The sequence below is a fragment of the Prorops nasuta genome, unplaced genomic scaffold, assembly GCF_024137725.1.
Source record: "Prorops nasuta isolate Cenicafe-Biocafe unplaced genomic scaffold, Cenicafe_Pnas_1.2 PNAS00005, whole genome shotgun sequence".
NCBI lineage: Eukaryota > Metazoa > Arthropoda > Insecta > Hymenoptera > Bethylidae > Prorops > Prorops nasuta.
This window is the reverse complement of record NW_027116802.1, coordinates 9,369,047-9,386,578: the sequence shown is the minus strand read 5'-3', so window position 1 is coordinate 9,386,578 and position 17,532 is coordinate 9,369,047. Positions and strand designations below refer to the sequence as shown.

Below are 17,532 nucleotides of genomic sequence, written 5' to 3'. Positions count from 1 at the left end.
TGGCCGGCCGGCCCAAACCACCCTCTTCGAACCCCTTGGCCCCGTTCATCCTCTCTTTCCCTCTCCTCCCTCTGCTTGCCCCGAACATCCCTTATCCTTCCCTCTCCCTCTCTTTCATGCTCACCCCGCGCTCTCATTCTCCCCGATAACCCCACCCCTTCTACCAAATACCACCCTACCGAAAGCTCACTCCCCCCCCCCCCCCTTTTGCTACCACTATCCCTTATCTATTTCACCGAATTTCAAATACCTTCCATTTCTATCTTTTTCGATATCTCTCCGCTCCCCACCCATACTTCACCTAGAATAAGTTTTTATGTTTCATGTCAGCCCTTTCCGTTTTTGGCTTCTAACCATTTCGAAATCTCTTTCATGCTTCTCTCTTCCTCGTTCTTTTTTAGCCAGGTAAATCTGTAAATATATCTGTTTCGATACATACATTTTATATCATCGGACCTTCCAAACCGTACCATTTCCTTTTCCTGTTCTTCCACTGCGGACCTTTTATCTTTTTGATAAGTTTGCTTTTCCTTCCTTTCAACCATTTTATCCTGCGAGCTTTCAGCTTGTAATTTTTCTTAACCTCGAGTACTTAAAACATAACGTTTTCCCCTTAAAGAATATTATTTTGTTTTAAATTCTACCCTAAAAAAGTATTTGGTTTATGGGTCATATATCCAAAATGTAATAAAAATATATTAAGTGTTGATATCTTCCATTGTAACATATGTAATTACTGCTCTACCTTACAGCACACACACGCAATTTAATTTAAAAAAATCATTTTCTAATTAAAAGTATGTTTTGGAGTAATAAATTTTGTGTTAAATTCTCTTCTAATAATAAAGTACGAGCTACAAAGAGTTTTTCATTTTATAATTTTTAAGTATCTTGATTAGGGAATATTTTATAAGTTAACATATCATGTAATATTTATAATTAAAAAAAAAAAATCTTCATTTGTTTCAGGAAAGCGCGTATTGCGTTCATTCTAAAGTGTTTTTATATAAATTTCTGGCATTTGTCGATAATATCGACACTCGACAAGCTCAGCAGCTCCATCTAGAGTAATATAACTATGGAGAAGCTATAATAATCCCGAAACAATTCCGAAACCCTTTCATTTCACATTGCGTCCCTGCTCAAGTGTAGTTCGTGATTGGGATATTGGTAAACAAAGTAGGGTTATGTAAAATTTGATGGAGAAGTGTTAAAAAAGAATAATATATAAAATGGCTCTTCTTCTTAGACAATTATTTAGTAAAATGCAAACATCTTTCCCTCAAACCTTAAAATATTGTACCGCAATCGAAAATGAAGTTGTAAGAAAGGAAATAACGCCTGTCATTTCTAAAAAAGAATATCCTTATAAAGGTCCACCTTTGACAAAACCACGTGAACTTTGGCTTGAGAATTTGGACACAATACAAGAGAATAAATTAGGACTCGTTACTCTACATTCTGATATATTTGGTGCTCAACCTAGAATAGACTTAATTTTTCTAAATATTAGGTGGCAAAGAAACTACAGGAGAGTGGTAAGTTTGAGTAGCTAGATATCATAATTTCAACAATTTCTTTTCTCTATACAACATTGTCATTTCTAGAATTTCGCTAATGACAAAACTAGAGCTGAAATGAGAGGAGGTGGTCGTAAGCCTTGGCCACAGAAAGGGACAGGTAGAGCACGTCATGGAAGTATAAGATCACCATTGTGGTCAAAAGGTGGAACCTGTTTTGGTAGAAGAAATCCTACAACTTGGTTCTATATGTTACCATTTTATACCCGTGTTTATGGATTAATAACGACTCTATCTGTTAAACTTGCACAAGACGACTTGCATATTATAAATGATTTGGAAATACCAACTGATGACCAATCTTACATAGAACAACTGATTCAAGAGAGAAATTGGGGACCATCAGTTCTTTTCATTGATGTAGATGATTATATGCCAAGAAATATAACAGTTGCTACTAATGATCTAGGTCATGTAAATTTGATGCCAGTATATGGTATGCATATTTTATTCTTTTGTTATTTATTTGTATCTCTGAAATTACATTTGAAATGCATTATTTGCAGGTTTAAATGTTTATAGCATGCTAAAGCATAATACTTTAGTATTAACAAAAAAAGCAGCAAGAGAGATTGAAGATAAACTTCTCTTCCAATTGCATAGAACGGATAGCTGTAAGCTAATGGCTAAGTTCCGGGTCAATCAACAATAAAATAATTTTAAGTATTCCTATTTTATAAAGTAGTTATTAAAAATCATTCTCTTCTGTATAAACTATTAAATTTATTCCATTCAAAAAATAGAGTTGCTTATTCATTTTAACAGGTACTGCAATCTTCAACTAGTAAGGTTATTGTCATTTCTTATGTTATAAAGTATTGTTAATAAATTCCAATATCTACAATAATACATTAATTATCTCTTATCAATTGTGCCTGTACTTATTTTTCTCCTTGAAAGTGACTAAAAACAGAATTAGATTTGGATTATTTATCATCACCCATTAATATATTTTACTTTTTCCAAACTATTTAACATTTACCATTGGTGCAGGATCAACTCCAAGCATCTTTTCACGTATAGCCCATCTTACATTTGCATATTTCTCTTCCCCAGGAAAATTAATTTTTTTCCATTCTTCCTGATATTTATGGTACAATGCAACAGGATCGCATTTTTTAACAGCAGTTTTACGAGCTTCCTTCTGTAACCTCCATGGCCTTATAACTATTAACAGAATATTAAGTACAAAGTTCTGTCAATCTTTCCTTTAAAATCAGTTATTATTTTTAAGCTTACATGATTTAGGACGAGAAGAAACTAAGATAGGTGGAATACTTGGTATGCTATTAACATCGTGTAAATCTGACGATGTACTCTTACAATGAAGTCTGCTCTTTCCATTTAAATTACTACCACTAGCTACACTTTTGTATCCAGAATCTATTGGCTTAACTCTACTATTTACAGGTGAACTGTTTCTCAAATGGTTTTCCTTATTACTCTGAGAATTATTTTCCACTGAATTTAAACTATTGCATTGTATTCTAAACTTATTACCATCAATATTTCTTGAAGTGCTTTGTATATCAGTCTTGCTCTGGTTATATAGCTTAACTTCAGGTGAATGTTTTACATCTTGTTTGGATTTAGTACATACTTGGACTGCTTTTGTACAGCTTGACTGTTTTATTATTTGCTCTTCCTTTTTGGGAATACACTGTATATTGACTTCAATTAATGAAGTCTCATCACAATTATTGGAGAAATCAGATGTTCCTGTGTATTCAGAATTCCATGAGCATTCTTTTCCTATAACATTTATAATATCCTTAATATCACACTGATTTGCTGATAGTATTTTTTTCTTTGCTTCATCTTTCCATTCTTGACGTTCACGTTCTTTAATTTTTCTATAAGTTTTTAGATCTTTAAATAACAAAAATTTATCATTTAAATTTTTATGACATGATTAAATTAAACATAAAGAGTTAAACTTTATAAGCAATGAAAACTACCTTTTATAAATGCTTTTAGTTGAGGGGCTGTTATTCCAATGAATCCCAAAGAATTTAAAATAGATAAAATCTCTCTTGGCTCATCTAGTCTGGCAGACATCATAAAAAACTTAATAAGCAAAATCAGTTTGAAGTTTCCTTTCCTAAGGTGGTGTAACTTTAAAATTTTGAAAAGCGGTTGATTTGAGCTATTGGATTAAAGTCGGTTAAAATCATGGTGAAATACACCGACTATACTGAATAAAACATTAGCGCCATCTATTAAAAGCGGGAAATTTAAATTTTTAAGAAAATTGTGTTTCTTTTACTCATTTTACCAATTTCTTCACCAATGTATCAATATTTACAATAGTAATTTTACATTAATAAATATCTAAAATAGGGTCAAAATTATTATCTTGTCCTTTGAAAATAATAATAAAAATTATTCAATTTATGGTTATTCAAGTTTTACAATTAACAATTGGAAGAATATAATTATAAGATGCATTGTAACTGAAATTTCTTAGAAAAAATAGCAAGGAAGCTTTCCCAGAGATCCATTATAAATGTTGCCTTTTTGGACCGCTATAATAAGTTTTCTCGGATACGTGCCTGAAATGACTAGACTTAGACGATTCCCATAAGACCCCCACTCATTTGACGTATCTAAATTTATCCCGGAACCAGAGTAAAACATAAGCCAGACGACTAGCCGAAAAAGGAAAAAGTCTGTAGACTTCTTAGAATATTGAGTCTGCTCTGCAGGCTAAGCGCCTAAAATAGCGGCTAGCAGGTCCTTGCTCTACATTTTTATGTCTGCAATACCGTGATATCAGGAAATTCTTTTTTATAAAGCTCAAATCAACCTCAGTCTAATTTATTCCAACTAAATGATTAGAAAATTGAAATTAGATAATTATTGCAAAAGTTCGTGATGTATTTGTTTGTAAATGTAAAGGAAAATAAATAGATATCATATAATAATTTATAATTTAATAGAATAATTAATTGACTTAAAATAATTACAAATTCCTTTGATATACGTGTGTTGAAGATTGGAGGTGTGTTCGTGCGAACAGTTCGTGTTTCTCGCGCGCCTCGACAACGTCGACAACGCACTCTCCGTCTCTCTTCCTCTTCACAGCTCGGCGCAACGCCGCCAGGTGGCTAACTCGCGTAGCGTTTCTCGTTAGTTAAATTTTGCTTGATATATATTTAAGACAGCGAGCCGCGCCAACCGCCGCCAGCCATTCGCCAGGTCCCTTTCTCATGACTTCATCCAACCTAGGGACCCTGCTCCCTATTACCTTTTTGGAGTGCATTGGCACTAATGGCACTGTCTTCACATTATAACCAAGACCTTGCTCGCTTGCTCTCCTATAGAGTTACAAATAACCAATTTGCGTATACAACTTTGGTTGCGCAATCTATTTCTGATCCTTCTTTCCTTCAACCTTTCTTGACTTCGTTTTTTGGAATACATACCGGGTCAAATCTCTTACAACGTGTATAATATAAATAATCCAATTTAATACCAAAGTCTCACATTTATTAGTAGTCATTTGTATGACATTTTATCGTTATAATATCTTAATACATCACTTAATAAATTTAAATAGCGAGTATAGCAATGGAAACGGGCATACGTTATAGATATATTAAAATAATATAGAGCTATTATTACATATAGTATCAATAATATACAATTTTCAAATAACGAATAATGGCTATGTACATAGGACTGGTGGTAAATGAATACTCTTAATACAAATAATTCGTACATTTTTTTAATCCGCGCATAAATATTATAATTGTAGAATTATTTCTAATTTCTCCTATTATTAAATATATACACATATATATCTTTCAACTACTGTGAAGCAAAAGTATTGTTTTAACTTAGATCATGAAATGTATAAAATTCGCTTCTATTATTCATGATTTAACGATTCAACTGCTGCATCTATATATATTTACACATCGAGACACGCATCTCTTATATAATTTCGTAACCTCAATATTAATTATTTTAACCTTTACTTTCGCTGGTTCTATTTTTAGGATTTCGTTATTCGTAAAGGTTTACAATGCTATATCTTATTATTTATAGCACTGTTTATAATAGTAAAAAATTATACTGGCCCACATTTAACAATGATAAAAAGAATTTTAGAATGTTTTGGTTCTTGTTAAATTTACAGTTTCACCAATTTAACGTTTCAACAGGTCAAAGACAATTGATAATCGCCTGCTTGTACTGTGTCAAAGATTATTTCTTCATAATTTATGTCTATTTTAGATAACGATCCTGTGAAATACTCTCAAATTACACGAAATCCTTTAACTATTACAGCCAGTGTGTAGAGTAAGCAAAAGATCCTTATGGTACAATTTTAGGCTCGAAGCTGAACAGTATTTTGACAAAGCCTATTGATACCAGGTAAATATTTCGAGTCTTTGTCTTTGCTGACATCCGTCTCAGGGTCGGATTCGGATGCATTTTCAGGTTCAGATTCGGATTCCGATTCGGACTCTGGTAACGGCTTGGGCGTTGCACCAAGCCTAACAAGCTCTCTAGCGAGTTGCCGGTCAAGGCACAGAGCAAGCTGGTAAGCAGTTAAACCTGCATAAGTTGGAGCGTCCAAGCAAGGCCTACATTCTTGCAGGAGAAAGGTCACCACGGATCGTCGATTCTGCTCCACTGCCAAGTGCAATGCATTTTTTCCAGAAAGAGCTTCACGAGCCTCCAAATCAGCACCCATTCGTAAAAGGAGCCGGACCAAGTCCACGTGGCCTCCCGAGGATGCGATGTGCAAGCACATTTCACCTGCAACCAATAAAATTTCTAATATTAGACTCTGCCGTTTCTCGAAAAAAAATAAGATATTTTGTGTGGAAAAAAAAGACTCGCAAATTGTTTTGCGATTCAGTCGCGAGCGATCGCAAATAGTTACCCATACAGTACACTTAACTAAAAGTTATCTTATAGACATCTTTTAGTCATTCAATTGATTAAAATAGGTCTAAAAGATGACTTAAAGGCACTTGGTGCTGTATGGATATCACCGAAATTATATTGCGATTTCTCAATTGCGATACTTCACGAGCCTATAAAACAATAATATTTGCATTAGTATTGCAGATTGTTACAAGCCGCGAGAGTATTAACAAATACTATCTGCGACACTAGTTGCGACAGTATCTGTAATTCTATTTGCGATTCTAATTCCGATCGCAAAAAAAAATTTAAACAAATTTGTTTACTTTAATTTATTCCTACGTATAACAAACTAAACACATATACACATGTTTTAATGCATAAATGTTATTTTTTGTCTGCAATGGGACGCGAACTTGGAACCGATTGATCCTCATACTCAGCTAACTGAAGTTTTACCCACTGGGCTACTGAACAACTTGAACATGTTCATCTTTTTTATCTATGCAAACCGCGGCAAATTATTCCAATTATTTTCACACTCGCAAGCAGTTTTGCGTCCATTCATGATTTCCTGATTTTCAATTTCTTTTAAATTCGCAGATATGATTTTTACTTTTGCAAAATTGCATTACTTTGTGAGTCTATTTACAACACTATCTACGATATTATCTGCGACTCTACCTGCGATTATAACCACGCGTGTAATACTGTGGCCACGCTCTCATATGCGAGTGATGGAAGGGCTTGCAAAGTGTTATAGGCCTGAAATGATTGGAATAGAGGTCTAATATGATACTGATAATTAATTAAAATAATAAACATATAAACTCTTCTAATATATCATAAAATATTTTTATTACTTGCGGGCAACAACATAATAATTGTAGATTAAATGGGCCACCGATTCATCCAGCCAATTAACAAAACAGTATATGATTTTTTTCTATTAGGGGGTTAAAATATTACAGACAGTGTTATAAATAGACTCGCAAATGAAATTTTGCAAAATAAAAATCATATCTGCGAATTTAAAAGAAATTGCAAATGGGGAAATCGTGAATGTACGTAAAACTACTTGCGAGTTTCCTTTTTCCCACGCTGGACGCCCCTTAAAATTAATATCTATCTGTATATCCCATAATAATAAATTGTATGATCGCATGGTCGAGCTCGGATAGCTCGTATCAAACCGTAAATATTTTTAGTAATAATATTTAACGTCATATATGCCTCGGTAAGATATAGATAGAACTAGGAAGCCAAAGTGAATCATTGCCGGAGATTTGGCTGGCGTCCTAAGGTCCAAACTAGGTTCGTACCGATCTAAGCGATTACTAAATTTAACTGGCCTGCCCCCTGTAACCACTAAAATCGTCTTCATTGGTGGAATTCATTAACGATCAATTCTCTAAGCAAAACGTTTGCTTCAACCACGAAGAAGCTTTGAATCTCAATAATTGACTTTCAAAATGCTTATCTCCTTAAACGTACAGACGAGATAAAAACAGTGCGAAAGAAACTAATAAATTAACAGGAATAATGAATACATTTTTTTTACCAACAATTTATGCATCGAGTGTGGAGTATCATGATATATGAGTAAGCCTATTAATTTAGTAATGAATCATGGTCGTATTTGCACTATGGATAGCTAGGAGATTATGGAGATTAACGAGAATCATCGAAAACTATTTTAAAACAACAAATAAAACACTCGAAGATCGCTTTCATCGTTTGTTCATTGGCAACTGTGTACCAGTAAAATTACGTATCTTTCCGAGAATTAGAGACTCGAGGAATAATTCTTCCTTGCTATTGCTAATACTTAATGACAATTCATAAGAGTACAATTGAGAAAATGAGCTCATTGCAATAAAACCTTGTGAGTTTTCACTCATGCATAAGGTGTTAAAAGATAACCACTACTATCTCACGTAGTATAAAAATTCTTACGTGGTATTGAAAGCGCATTTAAGAAGAATTTTGACCAGAAATCACGTCAGACTCATTTTAAAATACTTTTCGATCCCTTTCGCTCCCAAGCAAAACAGGAAAAATATTTGGCTGCTGATTCACGACTGAATAGAGACTATTATAGAAAATACGCAAACGATCATTCAATAAAGATATATATTGACAATTAAGAATCGTACATTTATCGCTTGGAAATACCCGATAAATTTTACGAATACGGATAATTTTGTGAAAGAGGAAAACAAGAGTAGGAAAAATTGATAAAAAAACCAGAGTATAAAAAGGTATGATAATCAAGATAAATAGAAGCAGCACTTGAGAGAAGTTACGATTGGTCAAGGAAAATATAAGATATAAGAGATAATTCACAGACTTTGCAATAGAATGAAAGAGAGAGAGAGAGAGAGAGAGAAAGGTTAGGTTTTTGTATATATGTCTATATGTATGCGTGCAGTGTGAATTTATGACGGGGAACAGTGAATGGGTAGAGAAAACATGTAGAAGCTTTAATGTCTCGGAAATACCCATTGGCTGGAGAGTGGAGCAGGAAATTGTGAATGAATTAAGGGTGAAAGCACGAAGAGTAAGGCGCGCGTGTGTCTACGCCAATGTGGGGTTTCCCGCGAGCGAGGCGAGAATATCGCGACGCGCGAATAGTCCCGACGGTATTTTTATATATGAAAAACATCTGCTAGCTCAGCCAGCTAACAGTTTCGAGCGTCTCTCTCTCTCTTGGAGCACGGGCCACCGAGTGATGTAACCCTTTCTGCTCTCCGACGCATTCGCAGACGAACCGTTTAAATTCCATTGCGTACAAATTTGTCGCACAACCAAATAAATAGTATACTTTCGAACTATCAACCGGTTCGATTCTATCAAACTCGATCTAACCTTCCCATCATTCGTTTGACAATTCGCGTCATGAAAACCTTCGCATCAACGTCGCTCCTCTACTGAAAAAATTTTTCGTCCAATTAACACTTTTCGTTACATCAAAGAATAGAATTCATTGTTAAAACGAATTTTGTTCATTGGTTAAAACATTTTTTTCACTGTGAATTCATCTGCAAGAATTTGTTAAATCACACGTACACACACATAAAATTTTCATAATGCAGTGTGGTAGAAGAGAAATTTTGATAAGTGAAAATTAAAGTAGTAATTTGGATACAGATCAGACCAAGGGTTTATGAAGAGTGGAAGAAACAATTGGTATTATATTTATCCAATTATTTTCCAATTAACAGATCTCTTTCGAGATAGGAAAGCGTTATATCTTATATTGAAGTATCAGTGGTATATGTACTTTCTTGAAAACATTCTTGCACTTGTTTACCGTAGCCTCTTCTTTAAAATCAGTTTGATTTGTAATCGATCACGCGATGGTAGCATTAAGCAGACTGTCACTCGGGGATTTCCTAAAGCCTTTACGCATAATGAAATACGTCGTCTGATAAGTGAGCATTCTCACGTTCAGCGATTGAAAAACAAACGACTACGTCAACTCGAAACTTTTCATAACTGCAAAAAGAAAGATCTTGAGCTACTTTGGCATGGAATAAACAATCTGCAGAAAAAAACAATATTTGCATAAAATTATCTCTACTCTCTAATCGAAATCTTTCAGTGCTTGGCAGATTCTTGCAAATATCCAGGGGTTTTCTTCTGATAATTTTGTGTATTTTATAACGAGAGACATTCGATAAATAATGATATTAGCGAAATACAGAAGACAAACGACTGGGACAAAGAAGTCCAGCGCGATTTTACGTTATTTCCAGTCGGATTTCAAAGAATTTCATTCGGTTGGGAGGAATAGTGTGTAGTCAGCAGGCTTTCCCATTTACGAAGACGTCAGGTTTCGCATAAACTCTCATCCTTCGCGAACTCTCCTCCCCTCTCTTACTTTCTTCCTAAAATCGCAGTCCAAACAGAAGCTACATTTCTCCACGTCTTTCTCTTTTCCAATCGCGGGCCAGGCCAGCCGATCTCCTAACGTGAAACTCCACGTCTTTTTAATACCCTCGGAATTCCCGCATAGCGTCATCCTTCTCGCCGGGATTCACAGGGTTCGACAAACAACAGTCTCGGACACAACAGAGGCGTCGTATCAAAATTCCCCTTCGATTTCGCAAGAGAACCGTTATGAAAATTCCATTTGCGTACACTATATACAAAATAAATTCCAACGCTTTAGAGGAATACAGAGGAAATATTAAAATCAAGGGATTTATATAAATTCCATCAATAAACGGAGAATTTTGTTATTAATTTTATAGAAAAGCACGTGCGAAATATAAACTCAGCACGCAGGTATAAATTATAATAATTACGTATACTGAATGCATACACTGAGAGAAATATTTCAACACCTATAAAGAATTGTTCATCGATTGAAAAATGTTTTCAGTGTGTATGACGAATTTTCGAAATTGAATGAAGAAAGTTTATCGTAGTGTTGAGTGAATTTTTAAGACTTGGCGGCGTTACTGTGGGGAACTTACCATTGTAGTTCCTCTGCTCGAGATTCTGCGGAAGCGCGGGAACTTTCTTGCCAGGTGTGTGTTGCAAGTTGTTCCTTTCGATAGGAGACAATGGCTCGGTGAGAGCTCTGGCACACGCGAGATCTCCAATGGCGCAGGCCAGGTGAAGCGCCGTGTTTCCTCGGAAATTTCTCAGTGCTAGAGTCACTCCTGCCAGAACTAGGTCCCTCACGATCCTCGGTTGCCTCGTGAGGACTGCAAGATGCAGTGGTGAATGCTTATCATCGTTCGTGATGTTCAGCAGGCACGAATGTGGCGCCATCCTGATCAAACTAATGGCTGCCTCCACTAATCCTTGTACTATCGCAATGTGAAGCTGGCTGAAACAGAAAAAGCGTCCTTCTTCATTTTCTCCTCTTACTTATTTTATTTCGATCCAATTTAAAAATCCTCACTAATTAAACCTTCGTTTTTGCGTCTATCTTAATTATCAAACGCTTATTTCTATTTGATTTAATTACAACCTAAAACTAGTATTTATAGTTATAGAGAAACTCGCGCTTTTCAATTGGAACGCATCTCCATAAACGACAGAGCGACAGCTGAGAATAACCGAGAGAAATAAATATTCTCGGGAATTCCCAACATCTTCATTCCTTATGCCCAAAATCCTCACTTTTTTATTGCTCGACTTTTTACACTGCAAGGTCAGCATTATTCATTCGTTTAAGAAAAATGTAGCAAATATTTACGTCTTACATCAGATGCGAGCAATATTTCTCGGCTATAGGTTTCGTATATCCAAAGTTTAATTGTGTAGTCCTTTTTTAATGATAAAGTTGTAGCTCACCGCGGCGTGTGGTAATTCTCTAAGTTTGTTCTCAACTGATAATTTATGTTATATAGCTATAATATCTTTAACATTAATTGCAGTATCTGGTTAAAGATAACAGTATACTTTTATCAATCGTTATGCAATCTACATCGATGTCATCTCATCAATCTAGAGTTTGACATTATTGGATACACACACACAAACATATGTAAAGTTCCTATTAATTAATTTATAGTACATAATTTTACTGCAAGGCATTAATTTCTTGACAAAAATTGATTTTATCGATGTATGAGAAAGGTTTGTTTAAATATAGGTAGTGAAAGTATAAAAGCGGAGCTAGAGAAGTCGCCGCGATCTTTGCTGTTATAGCGAGACAGTCAAAAGTTCCAAGCAGTAAGCGAAAATGCAAATATATGTGATAAACACGTGCAAGTAAATATTTACATTAGTATGAGCAGCGTTTCGATCTAGCCCAAGGACAATTTACGTTCGCACGATCCTTCCTATGCGCATGAAATACGCGCCTTTCATTGAATTAAACAGTGATATTTATCAACACTATCAAAACCAGATATTTGGATACATTCATTTCACTTGAAGCGTAAAGAAGATGGATATTTAGTTTGTTTAACGTTTTCGCGTCGTGACAACTTCGTTGCAGTATGAAAGAAACGTGTCCTTTGTTCTCTTTTCGTCCCACACACACATGGGAACGTTTCGTAATTGCTTATAATAGTATTCATCAAGACGTAACTCTTTTGCGACATAATTATCTGTGATATTTTCTTCTACCTTTTTAAGGAATTAGGGGAGAAAGGGGTAATAGGAGTCACTTAAGCGAGAATTAAAATAAAAAATTATTTTCAAATAAAATCTTTATTGTAACAATCTAATATCAAAATTTACTTATTTAACTATGAATTGATATCATTTTCGAGCACTTTCCCAATCAACTTTGGAAATAATAATAGTTCAGAAAAGACACAGATTTATAACTTTTTACGCAGACATTAGGGCAATGGTGATCACCCTGTATGTAATCAGAATACGCATGGTAAACACATAAAATAGTTTTCTGTGTATCACCCACAGCAGTCTACATGAGTCTACAGCCTACATGAAGTTAATCGGGGTATTGCATTTAATTGTTCTTACGGAATTCATTGCATCCCGCCTAAAAAAAAATCGGCCTCGCAGAACGCTCTGCAGCCGCTCGCAAGCCACTCTGAGTGGGCTCGCAATTATATTGGATTTAGGCTTGCGTTGTGTCGTTTCCGGTACTATTGCTAGCGTCTCGCGAGCTGCTCGCATTAGTAATGCGCTCGCAAGACGCCCTCAAAACGCTGACAATTCGCTCGCAAGGGAAGGCGCTCGCAATGTACTTGTAAGTCGCTCGTAAGTCGCTAGCAAGACGTTCGCAAGGCACTCGTAATCCGCTCGCAATAATACCGAAAACGACACAATACGAGCCTAAATCCAACACAACTGCGAGCACTCTCAGAGCGACTTGCGAGCGGCTTCAGAGCGCTCTGCGAGGCCGATTTTTTTTAGGCGATATAATAGACATTTTTATCCTACCGTTATAAGCCAGACGATCGAGTAGTCTTTCGGAAAGTTCGACATGTTCTTTCTGTTTTTGGATGAAATATTAATACCTATAAATTATTAGGTAATCAATTCTATCGCAGCTAATTTGCGGACTCACCTGACTCTCATTATGCTCAAATGCACTAACAAGTAAACAGTCATATATATACAAAAAAATAGAAATTATTATCACAATTAAAGTTATATATTACTATCCTGAACATTAGGCAAAATGCACATAAAATTCTCGTTTAAATACATTATGAAATTTGGCATTTATCTTTTATTTTATTTCGATGAAATCTTATATCAACGAGACACGAAACTAAAACACAGCTGTAAATTTGAATTGCGAAGCGACTAATGATACGTGTCGTTACCAATAATTTTGATAAGTACAGAGCAAGACGAAGAAAGTGGGTAAACGCCTATGGAATATGTATTTTTGTGTATTTATGAGTAACCATCATTACCCGTTCATCCCCTATTAATAGGTGCATTTTGCATCAATGTAAAGAAAAAAAAGCTATTAGTAATTATTATTAATCGTAGACTTGACACTTACGTATCGCCTTCATCGTCTTGTGCATAGTAAAGCTGCCATGGTTCATCGGTGAGTCGAGATAAGATATGCTCCCTGATCTTAGAGTCATCCTCACATTTGCTATTGAGAGTTGCCAGCTTATAAATGGGTTCCGATTCCACTTCGATGGACAGTGGATTTAGATTGACTTTTTTCAGGGTGAGATTACTTAGGCTCTCACTGAGGCCAAGATCTACTAAGCTGTCGTCCCTCATTCGTTCCTGAACCACAACGTTGCTTTCTTCAGGAACTATCTCAGAACTAAACTGCAAATTGCTGCCTGACATAAAGCCTGAATCGATGTGACTTGACTCCTGCTGCTTTTGACACTTTCCTGCAACATTTTCCTCCATTGTCTGTTGTCCTTGATGCCACGTATTAACAAATTCAAATCCCGCCAAAATAATTCGCCAAAAGCCTCAATTTTTCCCTCTTCGTTCCCTTGAAACTTTCTCCCCCATATGTTGACAAACCGAGAAATCGAATGACAGCTCCAGACTGCCTACGGACGGGTATCCGAAAATCCTCGCTTCTAGGTTATGTTTAATCGTTTCGTATTCTCGTCTCGGAATCGTTCGTTGTGCTGACTTTATTCGTTATCCTTCATTTCTCCAATTTTCCTCTATCCTCGATCACACGAAGACAATCCCCCCCAAATAATCCGATATACTCTATAGCACTTTCTCGAAAATTAATTATTATTGGCAACAATTTACTCGTTCGATAATACAGTAGAAAAGAACGTTCGAAAACCTAATACCACACTGACACACGCTGGATCGAGCTGAACTGAACTGAAAAAAACTTTTTTCCTTCGTTCGTTGATCAAACGAGAATTCCACGCATGCGCAGGCTGATTTCTTGCTCGCTTCTCATTGGAGCTTCACCAAGAAGAGAGGGAAATGGGAAAACCCAGCATAACCCCTATTACTCCGTTCCGAATTGGTTTAACGGGAATCCGTATACCGACATTACAGGGCGAAAACTGCTTCGCATGCAGCGTTGTCATTTGTTGGCGGATTGTAAAGTTATTATAGGTTTTTGGAAATGCTAGAAGATTATCTACTGAAGTACGTTGGGCAAATTAACAAAAAATGAAAAAAAATTGTTACTTAAATAAACATATTAACATTATTGAGAAACAACAATTAAATCTCAAAATCCCCCAACGTACTTCACTAGATAATGTTCTTACTTTTTCAAAAAGTCGACAAAAATGCAAATCCGTCAAGAAATGACGATGCTGCATGTGAACTAAATAATTGAAGAATTTCGTGTTCGGGAAGTCGCCAACACGAAATTCTTCCATTATTTAGTTCGCATGCAGCATCGTCATTTCTTGACGGATTTGCATTTTTGTCGACTTTTTGGAAAAGTAAGAACATTATCTTGTGAAGTACGTTGGGGGATTTTGAGATTTAATTGTTGTTTCTCAATAATGTTAATATATTTATTTAAATAACAATTTTTTTTCATTTTTTGTTAATTTGCCCAACGTACTTCAGTAGATATAATCTTCTGGCATTTCCAAACACCTATAATAACTTTACAATCCGCCAACAAATGACAACGCTGCATTCGAAATAGTTTTTGCCCTGTAATGTCGGTATACGGATTCCTGTTAACTCGCTTGCATATGTTGCATTTAAAATGTGTATACAATACTATTATTATTGTTTATATATTATCAACCCCTTTCCTTAGCCCTTTTCTTAAAATCTAACGCAGATCACGTTCCACATTTTAAACAATACATTTTTATTCTACCTACTTTTTCTGAAATTGGTCAACAGTTTAAATAGACTTTTTTATTAATATACACGAGAAGATGAAGAACTCCACAGATACACAATTTCTTTTCCTTTTTTATACCAAATATTTTCTATTGATTAACTGTATCTAATTCATATGTATATTTTAAATTTAAAAAACAATATCATTGTCAAGATAACACATTCTACCGGTTTCTTTTAATTACAATTATTTTAGATAACTTTATTAAATTAAATGAGTAAATTTTATTGTTTACATATAGTCTAACCGTGAATAACCATGTTGTTTTTATCAATGAAATGAATAATCCGTATGTGTGCAGTAGAGAATTAAATATAGAGTAACTCCTTATAATAAAATTTTGAAATAAGATACTATAATATTGTTACGTATTAAAGCGTTATCTTATTGGAAGTTTGCACCACAGTTGCCGTAAGCGCGAAATTCAATGCGAGAATTTTTCTTCAGCTATTCTTTCGACACGTAACGTAATAATCACTTAACCTTGAGAATCGAATAATAAGAAATATTCTTTAAAAGAAAAACAAAAGAGAAATTACATTACAAATATTTTCTCTCTATCTTCGATGATAAATCATTGGGAATCCCGATGACAGCTAATAATAATCGGTATTAAAAATGGTTAATGTACAAATTTCATAAAATTTGTCAATGGTAAATTTTAAAGGGAACGTTTCGGACGAGAGGTCAGTATAAATTTTGACTATTATATCAAACTATACACGGAAGTCTTATACAAATTTGGGATTTTCCGTAATTATTGTTCGAAAGCCTTGAAACTATTAGTTGATTATTATCAATTCTTTGGGTTTTACAAAAGACTTTGTCTTAACCTAATATGGTCTAATACTGTTTGGGGCTGGGATTTTCCCTTATATGGGCTTGGGATAGATCTATCTCTATTGATATGACAATGGTCAGTCGTAGTATACCTGCACTGTGTATACTTTATGTATACCGATCAGATAATAAAACTGAAAGACTGTCAAAATATAAACGTCAAAAGGATAATTCTATATATTCTAGTGACTCCAGGTTTCCTTTGTTTACTCCAACTTAAAGTGTATTGTTCGACCGTCCATGTGGCGCTCTAGTTTCAACAAATACTACAGGTTTTCAGCTACTCATAGAAACCGGCTTTTCCCCATTTCAAGCGTGCCGAGTTGTCTTTAAATTCAAAATGCACCGGTGATATCAGGAGAGAAATCTTTAAGTCATATGTTAATACAAATATCGGTCAATAAACTTTTATAAGATTTTGTAAATATACTATTTCTCAAAAATAAAACTTTTGATCGAAAAGTATATATAACAGAATTATTATCATAAATATTAATCAAGAATAAAAAGTTTAATGCAAAATACACGTTGTTCTCACGCGCTTATCTGTGTAAGCCCTAAAAGAAGATAAAGACGACCAGTTTCATTATCGCTGTACTAGAATTATTCATTTGGTGAAGATATATATAGGAGATATACGTATTTGTCCCGCCTTGGGCAAACTGCATATACGGACGGATTAGTATGCCTGATTATACTTGGGTTTTTTCATGCGATATCCCACTTTCATCGATCTCAAATAAACACTTCTCTTTTTTATTTATGCACGTTTTTAGCAAATTTGCATGACCTTTTTCCAATTCAACCTAAAATTGCTATTTTACTGACAAATATAAATTTCTCATTTTGAGATTATTATTTAAGGAATCCACGCCTGTCTTAATTATACCTGAGAAAGGAGCGCGTGTACGTATGTCTAAAATCGTTAATACATTGAGAAATCGCATACAAGAAACCGGGAAGTACGTTGAC

General features: G+C 34.9%; 3 protein-coding genes across 3 annotated transcripts; 1 reads left to right on the top strand and 2 right to left on the bottom strand.

The window, feature by feature from the left end:
- The first annotated feature begins 1,129 nt into the window (after positions 1-1,129).
- Positions 1,130-2,233, top strand: mRpL4 (mitochondrial ribosomal protein L4). Its single transcript, XM_066727039.1, has 3 exons — positions 1,130-1,538; positions 1,608-2,016; positions 2,087-2,233. Exons 1-3 carry the CDS (start codon positions 1,233-1,235, stop codon positions 2,230-2,232), a joined length of 861 nt encoding a protein of 286 aa, XP_066583136.1. The 5' UTR covers positions 1,130-1,232; the 3' UTR covers position 2,233.
- A 110-nt stretch (positions 2,234-2,343) lies between these two features.
- Hyls1 (Hyls1 centriolar and ciliogenesis associated) lies at positions 2,344-3,754 on the bottom strand. Its single transcript, XM_066727038.1, has 4 exons — positions 3,539-3,754; positions 2,820-3,449; positions 2,563-2,747; positions 2,344-2,483 (listed from the first exon to the last, which is right to left on the bottom strand). The coding sequence occupies exons 1-4, from the start codon at positions 3,639-3,641 to the stop codon at positions 2,436-2,438; spliced, it is 966 nt and encodes a 321-aa protein (XP_066583135.1). The 5' UTR covers positions 3,642-3,754; the 3' UTR covers positions 2,344-2,435.
- Positions 3,755-4,542: 788 nt separating this feature from the next.
- On the bottom strand, positions 4,543-14,705 carry cact (NF-kappa-B inhibitor cactus). The gene is made up of 3 exons (XM_066727389.1): positions 13,909-14,705; positions 10,940-11,298; positions 4,543-6,347 (listed from the first exon to the last, which is right to left on the bottom strand). Exons 1-3 carry the CDS (start codon positions 14,277-14,279, stop codon positions 5,914-5,916), a joined length of 1,164 nt encoding a protein of 387 aa, XP_066583486.1. The 5' UTR covers positions 14,280-14,705; the 3' UTR covers positions 4,543-5,913.
- Positions 14,706-17,532: the final 2,827 nt, after the last annotated feature.